General features: G+C 46.4%; 1 protein-coding gene across 2 annotated transcripts in view; it reads right to left on the bottom strand.

Annotated features, from left to right (window-relative positions):
* Positions 1–19,903, bottom strand: part of FSTL4 (follistatin like 4) — a 443,838-nt gene that overhangs the window by 23,647 nt on the left and 400,288 nt on the right. For both annotated transcript variants that reach the window (XM_027546506.1, XM_027546505.1), the window contains exons 9-13: positions 10,673–10,834; positions 10,160–10,294; positions 9,240–9,266; positions 5,212–5,330; positions 285–434 (exon numbers count right to left, since the gene is read on the bottom strand). In XM_027546506.1, coding sequence (XP_027402307.1) covers positions 285–434; positions 5,212–5,330; positions 9,240–9,266; positions 10,160–10,294; positions 10,673–10,834 — 593 coding nt within the window. The remainder of the gene's footprint in view (positions 1–284; positions 435–5,211; positions 5,331–9,239; positions 9,267–10,159; positions 10,295–10,672; positions 10,835–19,903) is intronic.

Below are 19,903 nucleotides of genomic sequence, written 5' to 3'. Positions count from 1 at the left end.
AGCTCCCTAAAATTCTAAATGATGGTCTCTTTCCCCAACTAGAATATAATTTCTGGGACCTGTTCATTCATGGCTATTTGTCTAAGCACCTAGACCAAAGTTTGGCACATAGTAGGCAATACATGCTTAATGAAAAATGCACTTCTCTAAAATGAATCTTCTCTACATCCTTTCATTAGCCTGACCACTTCTCCTAGGAGCTGGGGAGTGCGCAGAGAACAAAGAAGGATGTGGCAGGCTGTGCCCCAGAGCTGGAAGCTCCCCCCTCCCTCAGAGAGATGTACCTGAAGGACTTTCTGAGCCTGCACGTCGACCACAAGGACTCTGCTGAGTGTGGGCTGGGCCACATAGATGTAGTGGTGCCTGACGTTCACTGCTGATGCCCACTGGCAGGGCTGGGTGGCGTCCCCGTCCTTTTGAGGACATATTTCTTCCTGTAAAGGAGACAGGCTGCCATAAGTCTTCTTAATCCCCTGTTCCCCTGCCATCGCTGGGTTCCGCTCCCTTCACCCTCCCCTCTTCCTTTCTTCCTCTCTCAGAATTCTTCGCCACTGCAGCATCCAAGGGAGCACAGCACGCACAGCTTCTCGCATCACCATGCATGGAGCTTTTACTCCACGTTCCATTCATCTTTCATCTTCCCCTGCTCCTCCTGAGGCTGTAACTCCCTTTGCCGGCCTTTCGGCCAGCAGCTGAGAGGTCCGTGTGCTTCCACTCTTGAGAGTGGCCTTCTCCCTCTCCTCATCCCCGTCCATCGCACACAACTCTTGTCAGTGACCAGACTCCTGGAGGAGTCACCTACACACACCCTCAGCTTCCTCACCTGTCACATGCTCCTTAGTCTTCTGGCGCTAGTCCTCTGCACAGAGCTGGCGGTGTTCTCACTGAACTTCTGGCCGACTTTTCAGTTATATTCAAGCTTTGCCATCATCTTAATTGAACTTGGGGCATCATTTGACACTGTGTTGACTGTTTCTTGGTTCTGTTCCCTCCACCCTCCCCAGTGTCTTGACCCTTCTCTATTGTTCAGTCTACTCTGTTTGCTGATCTCTAGATGCCAGAATGCTCAGGGGTCACTACTGGATGACTTCTCTAAAATCCACTACCTTTGCTAATCATTGTTAATCCACACCTATGACTTTAAATAGTCTGCTGCTACTGCTGCTAAGTCGCTTCAGTCGTGTCCGACTCTGTGTGACCCCATAGACAGAAGCCCATGAGGCTTCCCCGTCCCTGGGATTCTCCAGGCAAGAACACTAGAGTGGGTTGCCATTTCCTTCTTGTGCTAACAACTCCCTAATTTTTATCTTTAGCTCAGCCCTTTTCTCTGAACTCCAGACTTAGCTACTTTCCTAAGTAGCTATTTTATTTACATCTCAAATTTGTAAGTTCAAAATCAACTCTCAGTTTTGCCTCCCAGTCTTGCTCATTTCCCCTGTTTTACTTCCTAGACAAAATCTCTGAAGGCATCTTTGACTCTGCTTTTGCTCTCTACACCCTCAGCCTTCATCCAATGAATAAAAACCATTTCAATTTTACCTCCAAGAACATATTGAGAGTTAAACTTCCCGATCGCTTCCACCTCTGTCACCTTGACTCAAGCCACATCTGTCCCTTGAGTGACTGCTACAGCATCCACGCTGTGCTCCTTGATTCCACCCTGGCCTCCCCTGACAGATTCTTGACTCACCAACCACAGGGATCCCTGTGAATACAAGTCAGCTCAACGCACTCCACCACAACAACACTCTTTCTTGCTCAGAACAGGGTCCAAGTCTTTCCTGAAGCCAACAAGGCCCTGAACACTCTGGTTCCTGGGACTCCTCTGACCTGTCTCTAGTGTTTTTCTCCCTTTCCCACCCATTCTGTGCACGCACGTGCCCGCATCTTCCGTACTCATGCTGAACTCCTGCACCAGGGCCCGTGCGCTGATCAACTGGTGTCCCCAGACATCTACCTGGTGTATTTCATGTCCATCAGGTGACACGTCATCCCATATGTCACCTTCTGGAGATGCCCTCTCTAGCCTCAACAAGCTTAGCACCCAGGCACCCACCCTCCTTTACCTTGCTACACTTCTCATTTCCCGCTTGACCTTCTTCATTTGTTTGTCTACCTACACTGAGTCTTTTCTTTGTCACTAGATCATAAGCTCCTTGAGAGCAAGCTCTTTGTTGGGCTCACTGCTTTATTCTTAGCACCTAGTGAAGTGCCTGACACAGCACTGGTGCTTGAAATATATAACATAATGTAATACAAATAAAGAATAAGTGAGAGAAAAGAGGACCTTCTTTTCCCTTGTCTTTTGTGATATACATTCTCACGTGTTTCCTCATGACTCTTGTGCGATGCTGTCTCAACCTTTGTGTCAGCCCCAGGGTTCTGTGCAGATGCCCAACTCCAGTCACTTACACGCACCCTTGGTGATCTTCTCTCCTGTCTTGGCTGTCATCAGCACTCACATGCTGAGACTCCCAGATCTGTGTCTTTAGCTCAGAACCATTCTCCCCAGTTCTCCCATGGGTTCTCCTACAGTCAGCTCATTCTCAACCGTCCACATGTGAGCTGGTCTTTGCCGCCATCCCTGCTCCACCTCTGAGTCCTCAGTGGCATCTAGGCAGCCGAGTCCAAAGCAGGAACACCATTCTGGACGCTTCCTTCTCCCACACAACTCACTGTGAATTAGTCCTGAGGACTACAGAGATTGCCTCCTAAATCTCAGAGTTCTATGTTCTAGCTTAAGCCCAGTTTCTTTGCTAAACAGCTGCAATAGCTTTGAAGCAGGTCTTTCTCCTTTTACATTTCACTCTCTGTCATCATATTTAATCCTTACATGCCTGTGTGCTAAGTTGCTTTAGTCATGTCTGACTCTGAAACCCTATGGACATAGCCAGCCAGGCTCCTCTGTCCATGGGATTCTCCAGGCTAGAGTGGGTCACTGTGCCCTTCTTCAGGGAATCTTCCTGACCCAGGGATTGAACCCACGTCTCTTATGCCCTCTTGCATTGGCAGGTGGGTTCTTTCCCACTAGCGCCACCTGGGAAGCCCTTAATCCTCACAATAACCTTAATTTACCTATGAGAAAAGACAGAGGCTTAGAGGGGTTAAACACTTTTCTTAAGCCACTTGGCCTGCTGAGTGATGGAGGTGGGCTCTGATATCACTTGTGCAGATCCTGCCCTACAGCCTGTGCCCTGACCTACTAACCCTGCAGCATCCTGCTGGGCAAAGTGGACTCTCATCCAGCAGAGAGGCCAGAGATGAGAAGCACCAACTGCCTACTCACCCAGAACCTGAGGAAGAGGGTCAGCTCATTGTAACTCTCCTGGGAGGTTCTGGTCATTTTGTAGGTGAGCAAACTGTTATTTGGGACTATTCCATAGCTCACAGAGGTTTGAGTTGCCTGAAATGCCTACAGGACCTCTCTTACTGTGTATGTTCTACTTTCTTAGGAAAATTGAGCCCTGCTTAGGATTTGAGAGATTTCCCTTGCAAGCTACAGGTTAGGTTATTGCAAATATATGAGAAGTTAGTGCCAATGTGATGGGTTGCAATTATTCAAACCTAACTGCTAGAAATTAACTAGGACCACTCTTACTAGGGGGCTGGTGGTGGCTCAGTGGTAAAGAATTTGCTGCCTACGCAGGAGCCATGGGTTTGATCCCTGGGTCAGGAAGATCCCCTGGAGAAGGAAAGGGCAACCCATTCCAGCAGTCTTGCTTGGGGAATCCTATGGACAGAGGAGCCTGGTAGGCTACAGTCCATGGGTTGCAAAGAGTTGGACACGACTTAGTGACTAAACAACAACAACAACTCTTTCTAGATGGTTTCATGGCTATCACGTGGAGGGAAAACTTATCAGAGGTTAACACTTTAAAATATGATTAATTCAAATGAAATAGTCTGGAAGAGAGCTGTTCCCAAGCTGCAAATATAAGAAACACAACACTGTAAAATACACCACCGGTCAGCACAGCAATACGACAAACTTGTTTCAGGAACTCGTCTGGGCCAAGCCCACTTGCTCCGTGAGCTCCAAGCCCATCACTGTGGCCCAGTGTATCCACTGTATGTCTTTGAGTAGAGGGCTCATGGGGGCTGTTAGATGACTCTTGGATTAATGCCATACTTCTACCCTCAAGAAGCCAGGGATTAGCTAGGTCAGACCTCTAGTAAGAATCCACCAATGCAAGGCCAAGTGGGAAACCAGTGGAAGGGACAGAACCGAGGGGTGGGAGGCACAGCCCTGAGGATGCCTCCTGGCAGCTGGGTCTAGGGGGCTGGAAGAGTTGTTTTGGACCTGCTGCCTGTGGTCGTCTCTTCTGCCTCTGCCCCCTGCATGTCACACTGCCATTTTCTACCCAGCCTCTGAACTGTCCATAGCAGCTCTGATGCTCAGGCCACTCACATGTTTCATGCTCTCTCCCCTGTTCCCTGGGGACCGCTGAGGGCCTCCAAAGCTCAAAAATCTACTGTTTCCCATTCTCACCACCACTGGTTTAACCCAGGTCCCCATCCTCTCCTGGATAATCACAACAGCCTCTTCACCCACTTCTGTGCTTCTAGCGCAGCCCTCCTGATCCTCACCCTCCGTGAGGCCCTGCACATGTTCCAAAGCACCGTAATGCTGGCCATCCTTCGCTTGAAGCCCTTCGGTGTTCCCCTTAGGACTCATCAGCCCTGACCCTTACCTACTGTCATCCTCAATCTTAGGCCCTTCTCATATCCATTTGTCCTCCAGGCATGTGGAATATTTGTGGTTCCCTGAACATGATCTGATGTTTTATGCTCCTGTGCTCCACGTTCATGACATTTCCTCTCGACATTCATCATCAATTCCTACCTGTTCTTCACAACTGAGCCCAGGCATCACCTGCCCCCGGAGCCTTCTCTGACTTTGCCCATGGAGAGGCCTTGCTGCCATGTACCTTACACATCTTCTAGCAGCACCTGTTTGGAAGCTGTCCATTCACGCTACTGTCTCTGTCATTTGGTTGTGAACTTGTGGAGGCCAGGAACCCATCTGTCCTCCTGGGGCCTCCCTTCAGGCTCCGTGCATGGAAGTGGCCACTGGAGGAAGGCATCTGGAGCCACATCATGTATAGCAAATGGAATTCAAGAAACCCGGTGGCGCACATGGTGAAAGGCTGTTGTGTGATGTTGCTGGGATGCTGTGTGTGATGTGGAGTGTCCCCAGTGCCAGACACTTACGTAGCTCATGAAGATCTTCTCTGTGGGCTTGAGGTGCCTTTGGATCTCACAGTCCACCGGGTGCAGGACGATTATGCCATCGTCGGAGAAGACGTAAAACATGTTTCCCACACTGAGGCCTGCGAGGAGCAAGCACAGCCATGGTTATGCCCTTCCTAGCAGCTGGTCCCCAGGCAGGCTCACAGGCCGCCTTGCGCACAGATGAAACCAGCAGCCTGGCTGCGTCGGGTGTAGGCACAGAGTGCAAAGTCTGGTCCAGGAGGGGCGAGGCAAGATGAGCAGGCAGTGAGTGGGGAGCAAGTGCCTGAGGGCTGAGAATCAACACGTACACGGAGGGCCCTCCAACCCCTAGGCTGTCTTCCCAGACATGCACTCCTGCCCCCGCTCATCCACAGCTGGCCGTCAACACAAGTTTTCAAATAAAGGACAGCTCTGGCTGTGACATACATTTGACCTTTCCTAAGGGCTTCCCTGGTAGCTCAGCTGGAAAAGAATCCGCCTGCAATGCAGGAGACCCTGGTTCAATTCCTGGGTCAGAAAGATCCCCTGGAGAAGGGAAAGTCTACCCAGTCCAGTATTCTCGGACTTCCCTGGTGGCTCAGCTAGTAAAGAATCCACCTGTAATGCGGGAGACCTGGGTTGGGATCCCTGGGCTGGGAAGATGCCCTGGAGGAGGGCATGGCAACCTACTTCAGTATTCTTGCCTGGAAAACTCCATGGGCCTAGGAGCCTGGCAGGCTGCAGTCCATGGGGCCAGAAAGAGTCAGACAAGACTGAGCAACTGAATGCATACACGTCCTGAAAGGCAAAGTCTCCCTTGGTCCTTGTCAACTAGGCAAATCAGAATGGATCAGATGATGCCAAAAAAACAAAGTTTTTTTTTTTTTTTTTAAATACATTTATGTACAGTGCTGCCACTTGGAACACGGGGGCCTAAGAATGCTGGGGTTGGTATTTCTTTGTCCAAACCTGGCCTCTGTGCCAGTGAACATTTCCTTCAAGACAGTTTGCTCCAACCTCTGCCTTACCAGTTTCCCTGCGGCAGCCCCATGCCAGGTAACAGAGCCCACAGCTGGGTCAGGCCAGCTGCCTGCCCCCTACCTCATCCTAGCCCAGGGCCATGGCTATCTGGGGAGAAATTTCCTTAGATCAGCAAAGAAGGGGCCTTGGGGACCAGCTAGTTCAGCCTCCTTATTTTAAAGACAAAAAACAAAAAACAGGCCCAAGATGAAGAGGGGCTTGGTTGAGGCCACAGGCCCTTGTAACAGACCTGGAACCTGCACCTGGGCTCTGTCCCCTCACCCTGCTCTCCATACAAGGTCAGCATGGCACAGGGATGGGTAAGGTCTAGAGTTCTCCCTCTTCCTCCCCCACACCCCTTCCTCTCTCCCTTCATTGCTTTCGAAGGTAACACATTGAAAAGATTACTAGGAATTCTAAGAGAATTACCTATGTGAAAAATTCTTTCCTAGCATGCTAATAAAACCAGTGTACTGACTTAATTGACTAATGGAGTAAGTTTTTAGTGAGTGAGAAAATGATAAAACAGGCAAATGGGAATCCTGTTCTGCCTACTTTCAGTGGCTCTGTTGGTCACTTTCACCAGTGCCCGTGGCTCCCAGTGTGGGCAGGGGCCCCTGACTCCACAACACAGCCTCACCTGCGTCTAGTTCTGTGCTGAGTTGAGGGCTCCTGCCACTATAAACAGCTAGACTCCAGCCTCTTGGAAGCTGGGAACGCCTGGGCGCACTCTGCATAGGTCCCAGCGGGAATCCTGGGTGCTGGGCAGCCTCTCCCAAGACCCAGACAAAATGGGCCTGTGCCTCCCACACAGTGGCAAGTGTATGGAGCGGGGTAGGGAGCACACATTTGCTGTGACCCCAATCTATCTTGTCCCCAGCAAGACTTTCTCTTTTATACACTGTCATTTGGCAAGCTCCTCTTGCTCAAACTTAGGGGCCAGAGGAGGTCGTCCCTGCAAAACAACCACAAACCCCACAACAGGCTCCCAAGGTTCTTAGAAAATCAGTGGCTGGAAGAACCAACATGAGACTGAAGACTTTGTAGAGCCCACGTGGGGGCTTGCAGCTGTGCTGCAGGCTGAGCACTGAGCCTTGCCACAGTGGACAGTGCAACGTGAAGCTCAACAAGGCCTTGCTCCACAAGCAACTGACTTCACAAGAGAGCTGGCCTCACGAGTCAGACCCCAAGGTTCTGTCTGTGGTGAGCTTGACCAAGGGGCACAGGGGAACATTCTCTGCTATTGGGAGTCCATCATGTCACTGCTCCTATTCAGAGATGGGAGAGCCCTGCCAACCTCTCTGCTTTTGCTCCTGTATTCTCCAACTTCGGGTCCTTGAGTATGAGCAGGGAAGGGCGTGGGCAGACAGCTGTCCAGGTGTGATGGAGTCTGTTCACTGCTGGGTTGTCCAATATCAGCATAGCACCAGCCAGCCCTAAGCTCTGAGGCAGCTGTGGGTCTTAATTTGGCCTTTGGGCCGCCAGAGCTGCATTTAACACTTTGCAGGGGCTCCTGCGCTCTCTGCAATTCTCCACTTTTGAGACTTGTAAACACCCCTTAGGAAGCACTTTTTAAAGAAACAGAGCCAAAGCTCTCTGTGTGTGCGGTGGCCTAGAAGCCAGGTTGAGGCAGTGTCAAGGGACCGCTGTCCCTGATTAGCAACTGTTGCTATGACTTTCCTTCTGAGGATTCCTAAAACCTACTGGCAACAATCCCTCATTTTCCAGGCTCTGCCTTTGTTTTGCTCCCAGACTGTGTGAGCATTAGTGCCTGACAGTCAGGAAATTACTCTGAGTGCTTGTATGCATGCGCATGCTAGATGGCAGGTAACAGCCTGTGACGTTCTTAAGAAGAAACATGAGGAAATGTGCTGGTTTTCAAAAACGGAGAATTAGTGCTTAACCCTGGATCTCATGGTGCCTTCTGCTGGTGCTCGTCCTCTCCTCTGTCCACCAAGCTAGAGGACAAGGTACCTCAGGTGATTTGGAGTCTTTGGTGGAGGGGTTCAGAGGGAGAGTTGGGGGTCCATTGCAAACGCATCCAACACAGTGACTCAGGCTCTTTAACCCAGTGCCCACATGTGCTTGCTATTTTTGAGCCATATTATTAGACCACTTTTGAAATACAAAAATGGCAATTTTGTTTTTTGCTTTCTTTGGCCATGTGGCTTGTGGGATCTTAGTTCCCTGACCAGGGATTGAACCTGGGCCCCCAGCAGTAGACGCATGGAGTCCTAACCACTGGACTGTCAGGCAATTCCCCCCAAATGGCAGTTTTGTATGGCCTGGCCTAATATCTAAAGATTGTTGGGTAGATACACATAGGTTTAAAAAACCTATTCATTTAGAAAGATACATGCAAATGTATATTTACAGACATGATGGTAGCTTTTTTCTTTAGCATTTTCTCAAAGTAACACTAAACCCCAACACCAACATCAGTTACTAGAAAATATTTTAAGGCTCAGTTCTGACCAGGATCCCTGCCAAGAAGTCTGCTTCAGTGGAGGTTTGAAAATAGCTTTAAATGGAAACTTTTGTTCTAAAAAGTCGAATAGTCTAACGTCCATTAAAGACATCTGTGCTTGTGCATGCTCAGTCACGTCTGACTCTGTGACACCATGGACTGTAGCCCATAAGCTCCTCTGTCCATGGATTTCTCCAGGCGAGAATACTGGAGTGGGTTGCCATTTTCTACTCCAGGGGATCTTCCCAACCCAGGACTTGAATCCACGTCTCTTATGTCTCCTGCACTGGCAGGTGAATTCTTTACCACTGTGCCACCTGGGAAGCCTATTAAAGACACTAGTAGGTTTAAACCAAGTTTAAACTCAAGTGTGCCACTCGAGTTTGATGTGGACTTCCCCTCTGATCTGGCCTGTGGACCCCACTTGTAGGGATTGCTTGATGTTTAAAAGAACTATTGGTGGTGCATGGAAAGATGGCATGTTATGGAGCCATGAACACATGTGATTACAGGCACAATACAGAACAAATAAGCTTGGTACCTTCTTCTCGCCATAGAATGTTCGCAACTGCAGCATCAGAGAAATGAAGAAAGCAGGTACATGATTGGGGGAAGAAAACAAAAGAAAAAGCAACGTCAGAACATTGTAGTGATTCAGTTCAAGAACACACTAGTATCTAGTTCATCATGTATGGACTCTGTACCACTCATCACCCCCCACAACACTGAGGGGGGATGCTGGGCAGAGACAAATGCTTCCAGGGCTCAGGACCCTTTGGGTTTCCAATGAATCAGGTCCCAGGATCACAGAAGCTAATGGGATTCTCTCTTCTGTGGATGATAAACAGCAAGCAACATCCCTCAGACCTCCTGGACTACTTCCAGGAGCATGCTGGTTTTCTGCTAGGATTTTCCTTAGGAAGATCATCTGCAATATTTTTTTTGATTTTCTCCCTTGATGATAAAGACTCAGCTAAGGGTCTTTGATCACGGGAAAGAGACCATATCTAACACCCATGTCCATGAAATTACTCCTGTAGAGCCTACTGGGGAGCAGTGGCTATGAGGAAGAGCCTGCTTAGCACCCCAAGTAGGTAACAATCCCTGGCGTAAAAGCATGCGTGGGTGAGTGTGCAGGCCAGTTCCTGGGCTATGGGAGGGCAGCAGCTGCTGGTGGGTAATTAGTAGGGGCAATTTTGTGGATGAAGGACAGAGCAAGCAGGAGGCAGAACTGGGGATAGGCTATGAGGCCTTCCTTGTGGCCTTGGACTTTCCCTGCCTGTGTTTGCAGAGTTGTCTAGGTTTACAGGCAAAGTTTTCTCACCTCTGACCATCCTCTGTCCCAGGATACATGGAAGGACATAACGTTTACCAGGGGTTCATGCTTGGTGGCTATGGCCCCTGCAACCCAGTGTCTCCCAACCAGCTCAGTAAGGAGCTCAAAGGCAAAAGTGGACTCACGGGTCTTTCTAGCTGAGTCTTCAATGAAGAGGGAGGAAATATCTTCATCCACACCCACTTCATTTTTGGCAATGCAGGTATATGCCCCCGTGTCTTCATACCGAACACTGCCGATGTGGAGCTCGCTCCCATTGGCTGCAGAAAGAACAGAGCGCAGGGTGGCCTGCTCAGCTGGGACCTCCCCCTGCCTCTCTCTCTCCTATTGAGAGTATTGAGGTTAAAAGTACAGCCCCTCGGCAGGGCTAAGGGCTGTCAGTACCCTGATATATACCCAGGAAGGGCTGGAACAGCGGAGCTGAACTGCAGGTGACCTGGGACCTAGCTGACAGCATCTCCTCATTGTGCTCAGAGAGATCTGTGTGAGACCACAGAGCAGGAAAAGCGGGAGAGACATTTGTTGCTCCCCGTGTCTGACTTAGAAACAAATCACTCCTCTTATTCCCATTCCTAGAGAGAGTGTCAGCTTGAACTTGATGGCATTAATGGCACAAAGACATCAAGGGGGGCTCTTACCTAAAAGGGAGAGCTGTTTTGACATCTGGGTTGAGACATCCATGCCATTTTTTAGCCAAGTGATTCTGGGCATAGGAATGCCCTCTGCGTGACATCTCAGGCTTGCTGCCACCCCCGGCTCCTGTGCCTGGGTCTCTGGATAGACGCGGATAACGGGTGGCACTGTGGGCGAGAGTTAGTGCTGGTGAGAACAGGTCTTCACCTGCCTCGGGCCTGTGGTCCCACACTAAGACTCTGCCCAGAGGGCTGAACCGGGAGGCAACTCTGGAGTTCTCTTTGTAACTAGTTTGCAAACACTCTGCAGCAACTCAGGCTCTAAAAGAAAGGGCTATAAAATGGATTGTAGGCAATAAACATGTCAGGCTTTGTACTCTGTAATTCATGGCGCTCATCATTATTCTAAATATGATCAGAAAGGCATCCAAATATTTAAGGCTGTTCAGCTGCTACACATAAAGAGCAACAACCGCCAAAATTTATTTCTGAATGAATAAAATTCAGATATATTATTTCTGTTATGGGAAAGCCATTGGACAGGGACTTAATTTCTTGCAGGAAGTGCTTCACAAAGCACTTATGGGCATTGACTGGCAGGGCTACTAATTACATCACTGCTCTAGGGAAGCCCATTGATTTTCCAGTGGGTCATTTTATTTCTCCACTTCTCATCCCCTGGAACATGGGTACAAGGCATATCCCCCCTTGTTTGTTCTTGACTCAGCTGTGGGCCCTGGCAGTCAAGTTTGGGACTGGGGATATGACCAGGCCTACTCATCAGATGAGCAGGGCTGGGCAGGACATCAGCACTCTCCCCCCCTGGCCTTTCCGACATGGGCTGTCTATAGGGCAGGAAGAAGTAAGGGTTGTCTGAGGGTCTTCCCTCCTACCCTGAGCTCTAGGCCCAGGAAATAAAATAATTACCATTTTCAGTGGAATTGTTGGATCTTACTTATTCATATATTTTACTCTATATACTTCCAAAAAGACTTTGTGAGGACTCATGTAATGGCATGGATATGAAACTAAGCAACAATAAAAACCACATCATATGTCTTTTGGAAAGATGGGAGGATTCCTCCTAAAGTGAGCAACAACATTTTTCCAGAGTTCTTTGGACACTCCTAAAGGCAAGCCACTCCAGTATTCTTGCCTGGAGAATTCCATGGACAAAGCAGCCTGGTAGGCTACAGCCCATGGGGTCACCAAGAGTCGGACAAGACTGAAGTGATTGAGCACATTGTCTGATAAAAGAAAGTGATCCAGTATGTTAGGAGAGAGATTTCCTCTAGGACTAGAGGTAGAACAAATTGACGTGCATATAGAAGGAAGTGATAAAGCTGATCCTAGAACCTGAAAATTTCTAGTGATCTGTGCTTGGATGGGCTGAGGACAAAAGAAACATTCTATCCCCTCATTGTGAGAAATGGATGCTGTAGCTCTTCAGGAAGCTGGTAATAATCTGATCAACTTAGTTTGAGTTTCAAGTCTTTCCTCTGGTTGACTGTTGGGGCAAAGTAAAAGGCCGAGGATAAAGCCAAATGGATAGCTAGCAAAGGGCACAAACCCACCTTCAGAGTGACCAGAGCCATCTGCATAATATCAGCTGGGAGGTGCTAACCACAGAGACCAAACAACAATAAAGTCTGAGTCATTTTCATGGTTTCTCTTTGTCTGCAGTTCTAAGGGAAGAGTCCCAGGAGGTGGGAGAAGGTCCTTGTCACAGGTCAGGCCACTGGGGATGGAGGACGTAAATGGGGCTCTAGCTAACGTGTACCTGGAGGGCTGCTGAGAACACAGGGCCAAAGAACTAAACAGACATTTCTCCAAAGAAGACATACAGATGGCTAACAAACACATGAAAAGATGCTCAACATCACTCATTATCAGGGAAATGCAAATCAAAACCACTATGAGGTACCATTTCACGCCAGTCAGAATGGCTGAGATCCAAAAGTCTACAAGCAATAAATGCTGGAGAGGGTGTGGAGAAAAGGGAACTCTCTTACACTGTTGGTGGGAATGCAAACTAGTACAGCCACTATGGAGAACAGTGTGGAGATTCCTTAAAAAACTGGAAATAGAACTGCCTTATGATCCAGCAATCCCACTGCTGGGCATACACACTGAGGAAACCAGAAGGGAAAGTGACACATGTACCCCAATGTTCATCGCAGCACTGTTGATAATAGCCAGGACATGGAAGCAACCTAGATGTCCATCAGCCGAAAAATGGATAAGAAAGCTGTGGTACATATACACAATGGAGTATTACTCAGCCATTAAAAAGAATACATTTGAATCAGTTCTAATGAGATGGATGAAACTGGAACCTATTATACAGAGTGAAGTAAGCCAGAAAGAAAAACACCAATATAGTATACTAACGCATATATATGGAATTTAGAAAGATGGTAACAATAACCCTGTGTACGAGACATCAAAAGAGACACTGATGTATAGATCAGTCTTATGGACTCTGTGGGAGAGGGAGAGGGTGGGGAGATTTGGGAGAATGACATTGAAACATGTATAATATCATGTATGAAACGAGTCGCCAGTCCAGGTTTGATGCACGATACTGGATGCTTGGGGCTGGTGCACTGGGACGACCCAGAGGGAGGGTATGGGGAGGGAGGAGGGAGGAGGGTTCAGGATGGGGAACACAGGTATACCTGTGGTGGATTCATTTCGACATTTGGCAAAACTAATACAATATTGTAAAATTAAAAAAAAAAAAGAACACAGAAATGGATCTCCCTTCTCTGACTCCCCTTGGTTCAAAGAGCAAAGAAACAGTAATTTATCTAGGAAACCTTCTTATAACCTGAATTTTGTAAAGGGAGGAATGGGGTTCAAGTGGAAAAGTTAGTAGGGTTTTGCTCAAGAGGCTCAGAGATAGGGTTGGGGGCTCTAGGAGCACCGGACTGGTGGGGAGTTGGATAAGGAGGTAGAGTACCCTGGATTCTAGAATGTGGGAGGCCAGGACCTGGGAGTGAATAACCTTGGTTCCTGCTAGATCACTATTTATTTATATAAGCCTGCCAAGCAACCACAAGGAAAAATCAACATAAATAGAATTAGAAAGGAATGAATAAACTTGCCAAAAAAGAGAGGAACTGATAAATCTGAAACCTGGCTTTTCATGAAAATCAATAAAATAGCCAAATTTCTGGCAAGGCTGGTTACTAAATAAATAAAGAAAGAAAGAACACAGAGTAGGTTTAAAAGTATGGAAATACTATGTTCAATTATAGGTAATAAACATCAAAATCTCAATGAGATGAATCACTTAAAAGGAAACTTTAAAGTATTGACATGGAATCAAGAAGAAAATATTTATTAAAAACACTTTTTTCCAGTTATTCAATGAATAGATTGTAGAGATCTGTTATACAATAAGGGCCTATAATCAGCATGTTATATTGTGCACTTAAACATCCATTAAGAGGGTATATCTCATGTTATGTGTTCTCACCACAAAACAAACAAACAAGAAACACAAAGGGACTCTAGGAAACTTGTGGAGGTGATGGGTATGTCTGTTACCTTGATTGTGGTGGTAGTATCATATGCGTGTACATGTCCAAAGTCATGAATCTGTATATATTAAACATCTATATATAAATTGTACCTCTATAAAGCTGTTTTTAAAAAAGCACTACTGATTAGTTTCATAGGGAAGCACCCTGACTAATTTCATAAGGAAGTTCCTTTTAGGAATGGCTAATTCCTAGAGCATACCACAGAGAAGATGTACCAAATTTTATCCTGGAGCTGGTATAACCTGGACACGAAAACCTGCCAAAGAGAATACAATATAGATCACTACAGACCTAACTCACTCAGCACTAGATTTACCCAAATTCCAAGTAAAATATTAGCAAATCAGGATTCCAGACAAGGTGGTGGAATAGAAGGACTTGCACACACCTCCTCTCACAAAAACACCAAAATCACAACTAATTGCTGAACTACCGTTGGGAAAAAAAAAAAAAAAAGACTGGGACCTACCAAAAAAGATATTTTACATCCAAAGACAAAGAAGAAGCCATAAGGAGCTGCTAGAAGGGGAGCTTTTGTGATATCATCAAATCCCATACCTGCCAGGTGGGTGACCCACAAACTAGAAAATAATTGTATCACAGAGGCTGTGCTGCACGAGTGAGAGCTCTGAGCCCCAGTCAGGCTTCCCAGCCTGAGGGTCTAGCTCTGGGAGGAGGATCCCCCGGAGCACTGGGCTTTGAAGGCTAGTGGGGATTGAGTGTAGGACTGGGAAAAACAGTGTAGGACTGGGAAAAACTCCACAGGACTGGGAAAAATAGAGACTGTACTCTTGGAGGGTGCACACAAGATTTCACATGCACTAGGACCCAGCACAAAGCAGTGACTCCATAGGAGCTGGGCTAGACATACCTCCATGTATTGGAGGGTCTCATGGGGAGGCAGGGGTTGCTGTGGCTCTCTGTGGGGGCAAGGATACTGATGGCGGAGGGTCCAGACAATACTGATCAGTGTGAGCTCTCCTGGAGGTCACCATTTTGGCAATGAGACCTGGCCAACCCAACAGCCTGCAGGCTCCATTGCTGGGACACCTCAAGCCGAACAACCAGCAGAGTGGGAACACAGCACCACCCGTCATCAGACAGGCTGCCTAAAGTTGCACTGAGCTTACAGTCACCTCTAAACACATGCCTTGACATGACCCTGCCCACTAGAGACGAGACACAGCACCATCCACTACTAGGCAGCACCAGCCCCCTCGCCAGGAAGCCTGCGCAGCCCCCGGGCCAACCTGACCTACCAGAGGGCAGGCATCAGAAGCAAAAGATCCTGCAACCTGTGGAAAGGAGACTACAGACACAAAAAGGTAAAATGAGACAGCAGAGAAATTTGTTCCAGACAAAAGAACAAGATAAAAACCATGAAGAACAATTAAGTGAAACGCAGATAGGCAATCTACCTGGAAAAGAATTCAGAGTGATGATAGTAAAGATGATCCAAGATCTCAGAAACAGAATGGAGGCACAGACTAAGATGACACAAGAAATGTTTAACAAAGACCTAGAGGAAGTAAAGAACAAACACAAAGAGATGGAAAATACAATAACTGGAAAGAAAAATACACTAGAAGAGATCAATAGCAGAGTAAATGAGGCAGAAAAACGGATAAGTGAGCTGAAAGACAAAATGGTGGAAATCACTGTCATGGAAAAGAGTGAAGAAAAAAGAGAGAAAAGAAATGAGGACAGTCTAAGAGACCTCTGGGGCAACATTAAATGCCCTAAGAAAGACACTTGGCACAGCTGATGCCAGAGAGAAAAAATGAAATGCACCAACATTCACATTACAGGGTACCAGAAGGAGAAGAGAGAGACAGTGAACCTGAGAAAGTATTTGAAGAGATAATAGCTGAAAACATCCCTAAAGATTTGCCATCAGATCCAGCAGTCCCACTCCTGGGCGTATATCTGGAGAAAACCATGATTCAAAGGGATACATTCACCCCAAAGTTCATTGCAGTGCTGTTTACAATAGCCAAGACATGGAAGCAACTTAAATGTCTATTGACAGATGAAGAATATGTGGTATAATTTATAAGCCATTATAAAGAATGAAATAATGTCATTTGCTGCAACATGGATGGACACAGAGATTATCTTACTTAGTGAAGTAAGTCAGAAAGAGAAAGGTAAATATCATATGATACCACTGATATTCGGAATCTATAAAAATGATACAAATGAACTTATTTGCAAAATAGAAACAGACTCACAGACTTAGAAAATAAACATATGGTTAACAAAATGGAAAGGTTGTGGGGACGAATGAGTTGACAGTTTGAGATAGACCTATATACCCTATTATATTTAAAATAGGACCTACTAAAAAATGACCTACTATATAACACATGGAATTCTGCTCAATATTCTGTAATAACCTAAATGGGAAAATTTTTTGAAAAAGAATAGATACACATATAACTGAATCACTTTGCTGTAAACCTGAAACTAACAAACCTAACACTATTAATTAACTATATTCCCATACAAGGTAAAAATAAAAGATATTGATGGACCTAGAGATAGGAGAAGTAGTCAAAGAGAAATGTCATATGATATCACTTATATGCGGGAAAAATGATACAAATGAACTTATTGGCACCCACAGACTTCAAAAGCAGACTTATGCTTGCCAGGGGGGGAATGTGAAGGAGAGGAATAAATTAGGAGTTTTGGATTAACACACACATATGGCAATCCACTCCAGTATTCTTGCCTAGAAAATTCCATGGACAGAGGAGCCTGGTGGGCTATAGTTCATGGTGTCGCAAAGAGTCAGTCACAACTGAGCGACTGAGCACATAAATAAAATGGGCTTCCCAGTGGCTCTGACCATAAAGAATCTGTTTGTAATGCAGGAGACCTGGGTTTGATCCCTGGGTCGGCAAGATCCCCTGGAGAAGGGAATGGCAACCCACTCCAGTATTCTTGCCTGGAGAATCCCATGGACAGAAGAGCCTGGTGGGCTACAGTCTGTGGATTCGCAAAGAGCTGGACACAACTAAGTGACTAACACTTTGACTTTTCCAGGTGGCACTAGTTATAAGGAACCTGCCTGCCAATGCTGGGGATAAAAGAAGCAAGGGTTCAGTTCCTGGGTGGGAAAAATCCCCCGGAGGAGGGCGTGGCAACCCACTCCAGTATTCTTGCCTGGAGAATCCCTTGGACACTGGAGGCTGGCTGGCTATGGTCCGTAGGGTTGCAAAGAGTTGGACACCATTTTAGTGACTTAGCATGCATACCATACCATGTATAAAACAGATAATCAACAGGGACTTACTGTATAGGACATGGAACTTTACTGAATATTCTGTAATAACCTATAGGGGGAAAGAATCTGAAAAAGAATGAGTATATGTCTAAGTAAATCACTTAGCTGGACACCTGAAACTAATACAGCACTGTAAATCAATTATACTCCAAAACCAAAATAAAAATTCAATTAAAAACACAAAAAACCAAATACACACATAAAAATATAAGCAAATCAAATCTAGCATGGAATTAAAAGAACATGCTGGGACCAAATATAATGTGCTTCAATGACTATTAGGAACTCTGTAATTAATCATATCCAAGTCAAAGGCAGTCAAAAAAGAAACACCATTTGATAATCTTGCTAGACACTAAAAGGCATTTGAAAAAAAACTCAAAATCCATTTCTTGCGGGGAAAAAAACCTCAATAAAATATGAACAGAATAACATTTTCTTCCGACAATGAAGAATATCTCTATAAAATGAAAGAATGGCACCATTCTTTTCAGAATGGTAAAATATGAAGTGGGGAAAAAACAAAAGAGGAAAGGAGGTAATACCAGACTGCCAACATTTGGTGGGTGTTATTGTCAACAGAAGGCAAGAAATGGGAAGGAACAAATATTAAAGAGATGGAGAAAAATGATTCTTTGTTTGGATATGGTCCAGATAATGAACCAAAAATGAAAGGTTTTATTTTTTTTTTCTTTTAAAAAATAATTTTATTATTATTTTTTTTACTTTACAATATTGTATTGGTTTTGCCATACATCAACATGCATCCGCCACAGATGTACACGTGTTCCCCATCCTGAACCCCCCTCCCACCTCCCTCCCCATACCATCCCTCTGGGTTAAAAGTGAGTATTGTAAAGGGGCCAGCACCCAAACAGAGAAACTTATGTACTAGCAGTGATGAGACAGAAAACACAGCAGACTGAAAAGAAGGAAATTATAACATCTCCTTGAAGACATTGAAAAAAGACTTGAAAAACTAGAGAGACATGGTCTTGGGTAGGAAGGCTTACTGTTGTTAGGACACAAATTATGCCAAACGTTTAATCTAATTCCAGTTAAAATCGATTGGTGGGGTCTTGACAAAACAATTCTCAAATTTAGCTAGAAGAAAGAATGTGCAAGAATAGTGGAAGAAATTTTGAAAAACATGTCATGGTGTGGCATTTTTTTCATACCAGGTATCACGAAGTATTTCAAGAATTACAATAGCTAATGGGGGAGGGGGAGAGGAAGAGGGAAAGGGAGAGATGGCAGGGGCGGTGGTGGTGGTGAGGAGGGCTGAGGGAATTCCCATCTTTGAGTCTAGCACCACATTAATGGTCTTGGTTGATTTTACAAAGTCCTGTCAACTCAATATTGTGCAGCCATTTATTAACTCTTATCCCTTGGAACACATGGAGATCAAATCAGTCAATCCTAAAGGAAATCAACCCTGCACATTCATTGAAAGGACTGATTCTGAAGCTGAAGCTCCAATACTTTGGCCACCTGATGTGAAGAGCTGGCTCATTGGAAAAGACACTGATGCTGGGGAAGATTGAGGGCAGGGGGAGAAGCGGGTGACAGAGGATGAGATGGTTGGATGGCATCACCGACTCAGTGGACATGAGTTTGAGCAAACTCCAGGAAAGTCAAGGACAGGGAAGCCTGGCATGCTGTCCACGGGGTCACAAAGAATCATACAGAATTAAGTGACTGAATAACCACCAAGTGTCAGGTATTACACACAGAGCAGTGAAAAAGACTGGCCCAGTCTCTGGCCTCATGAAGCTTTCTGTCGGGAGGAAGGTGAATAACATAATTGCTAGTGTGATGGGCATGGCAGGAAGGCGAATGGGGACAGGGTCTGGGAAGACTTATCAGAATAGAGCACTCAGATACACTCTGTCCACCTCACAAAGGAAACACCAACCTCCCTTCTGCATGGTGCCTCCCCCTCTATTGACAGCAGGTTTGTCCTGTGGGCTGTGGGTTTGTGGACTGCCCTCCTCAGTGAGGTACCCGGTGGCCAGCACTGGCCTTGAAGACTGGCCTTTGCCACTGCCCTGAGGTCTGATGGGACTCTGTCGACCCATGAAGAGGTCAACCTGAGCATGTACTTGCATCCCCTGGTGGGAGGGTGGGGTGGTGTGCTTGTTACAACAATGCTGGGCCCACCCCACGGTATTTTGATTCCAGAGGGCTAGGGGACTGGTTTTTACTTGTCAGGTTGTAGGTGAGATGCTGGGTCAGCCCCGATGGGGAAGCTTTCACAGATGGACTGAACTGAAAAAGGTGGGAACGTTGTAGAACAAAACAAACCCTGACTGAAAGTTGAAGGTGTGGAATCATCCTCTCAAAAACAAGGGTCTATTTGCTGGGCAAAGACACTGGGCCTCCAGTGGCAGGGGTTAGAAG

The sequence above is a fragment of the Bos indicus x Bos taurus genome, chromosome 7 (genome assembly GCF_003369695.1).
Source record: "Bos indicus x Bos taurus breed Angus x Brahman F1 hybrid chromosome 7, Bos_hybrid_MaternalHap_v2.0, whole genome shotgun sequence".
NCBI lineage: Eukaryota > Metazoa > Chordata > Mammalia > Artiodactyla > Bovidae > Bos > Bos indicus x Bos taurus.
The sequence above is the reverse complement of the archived record's forward strand: the minus strand, read 5'-3'. Positions and strand labels throughout refer to the sequence as shown.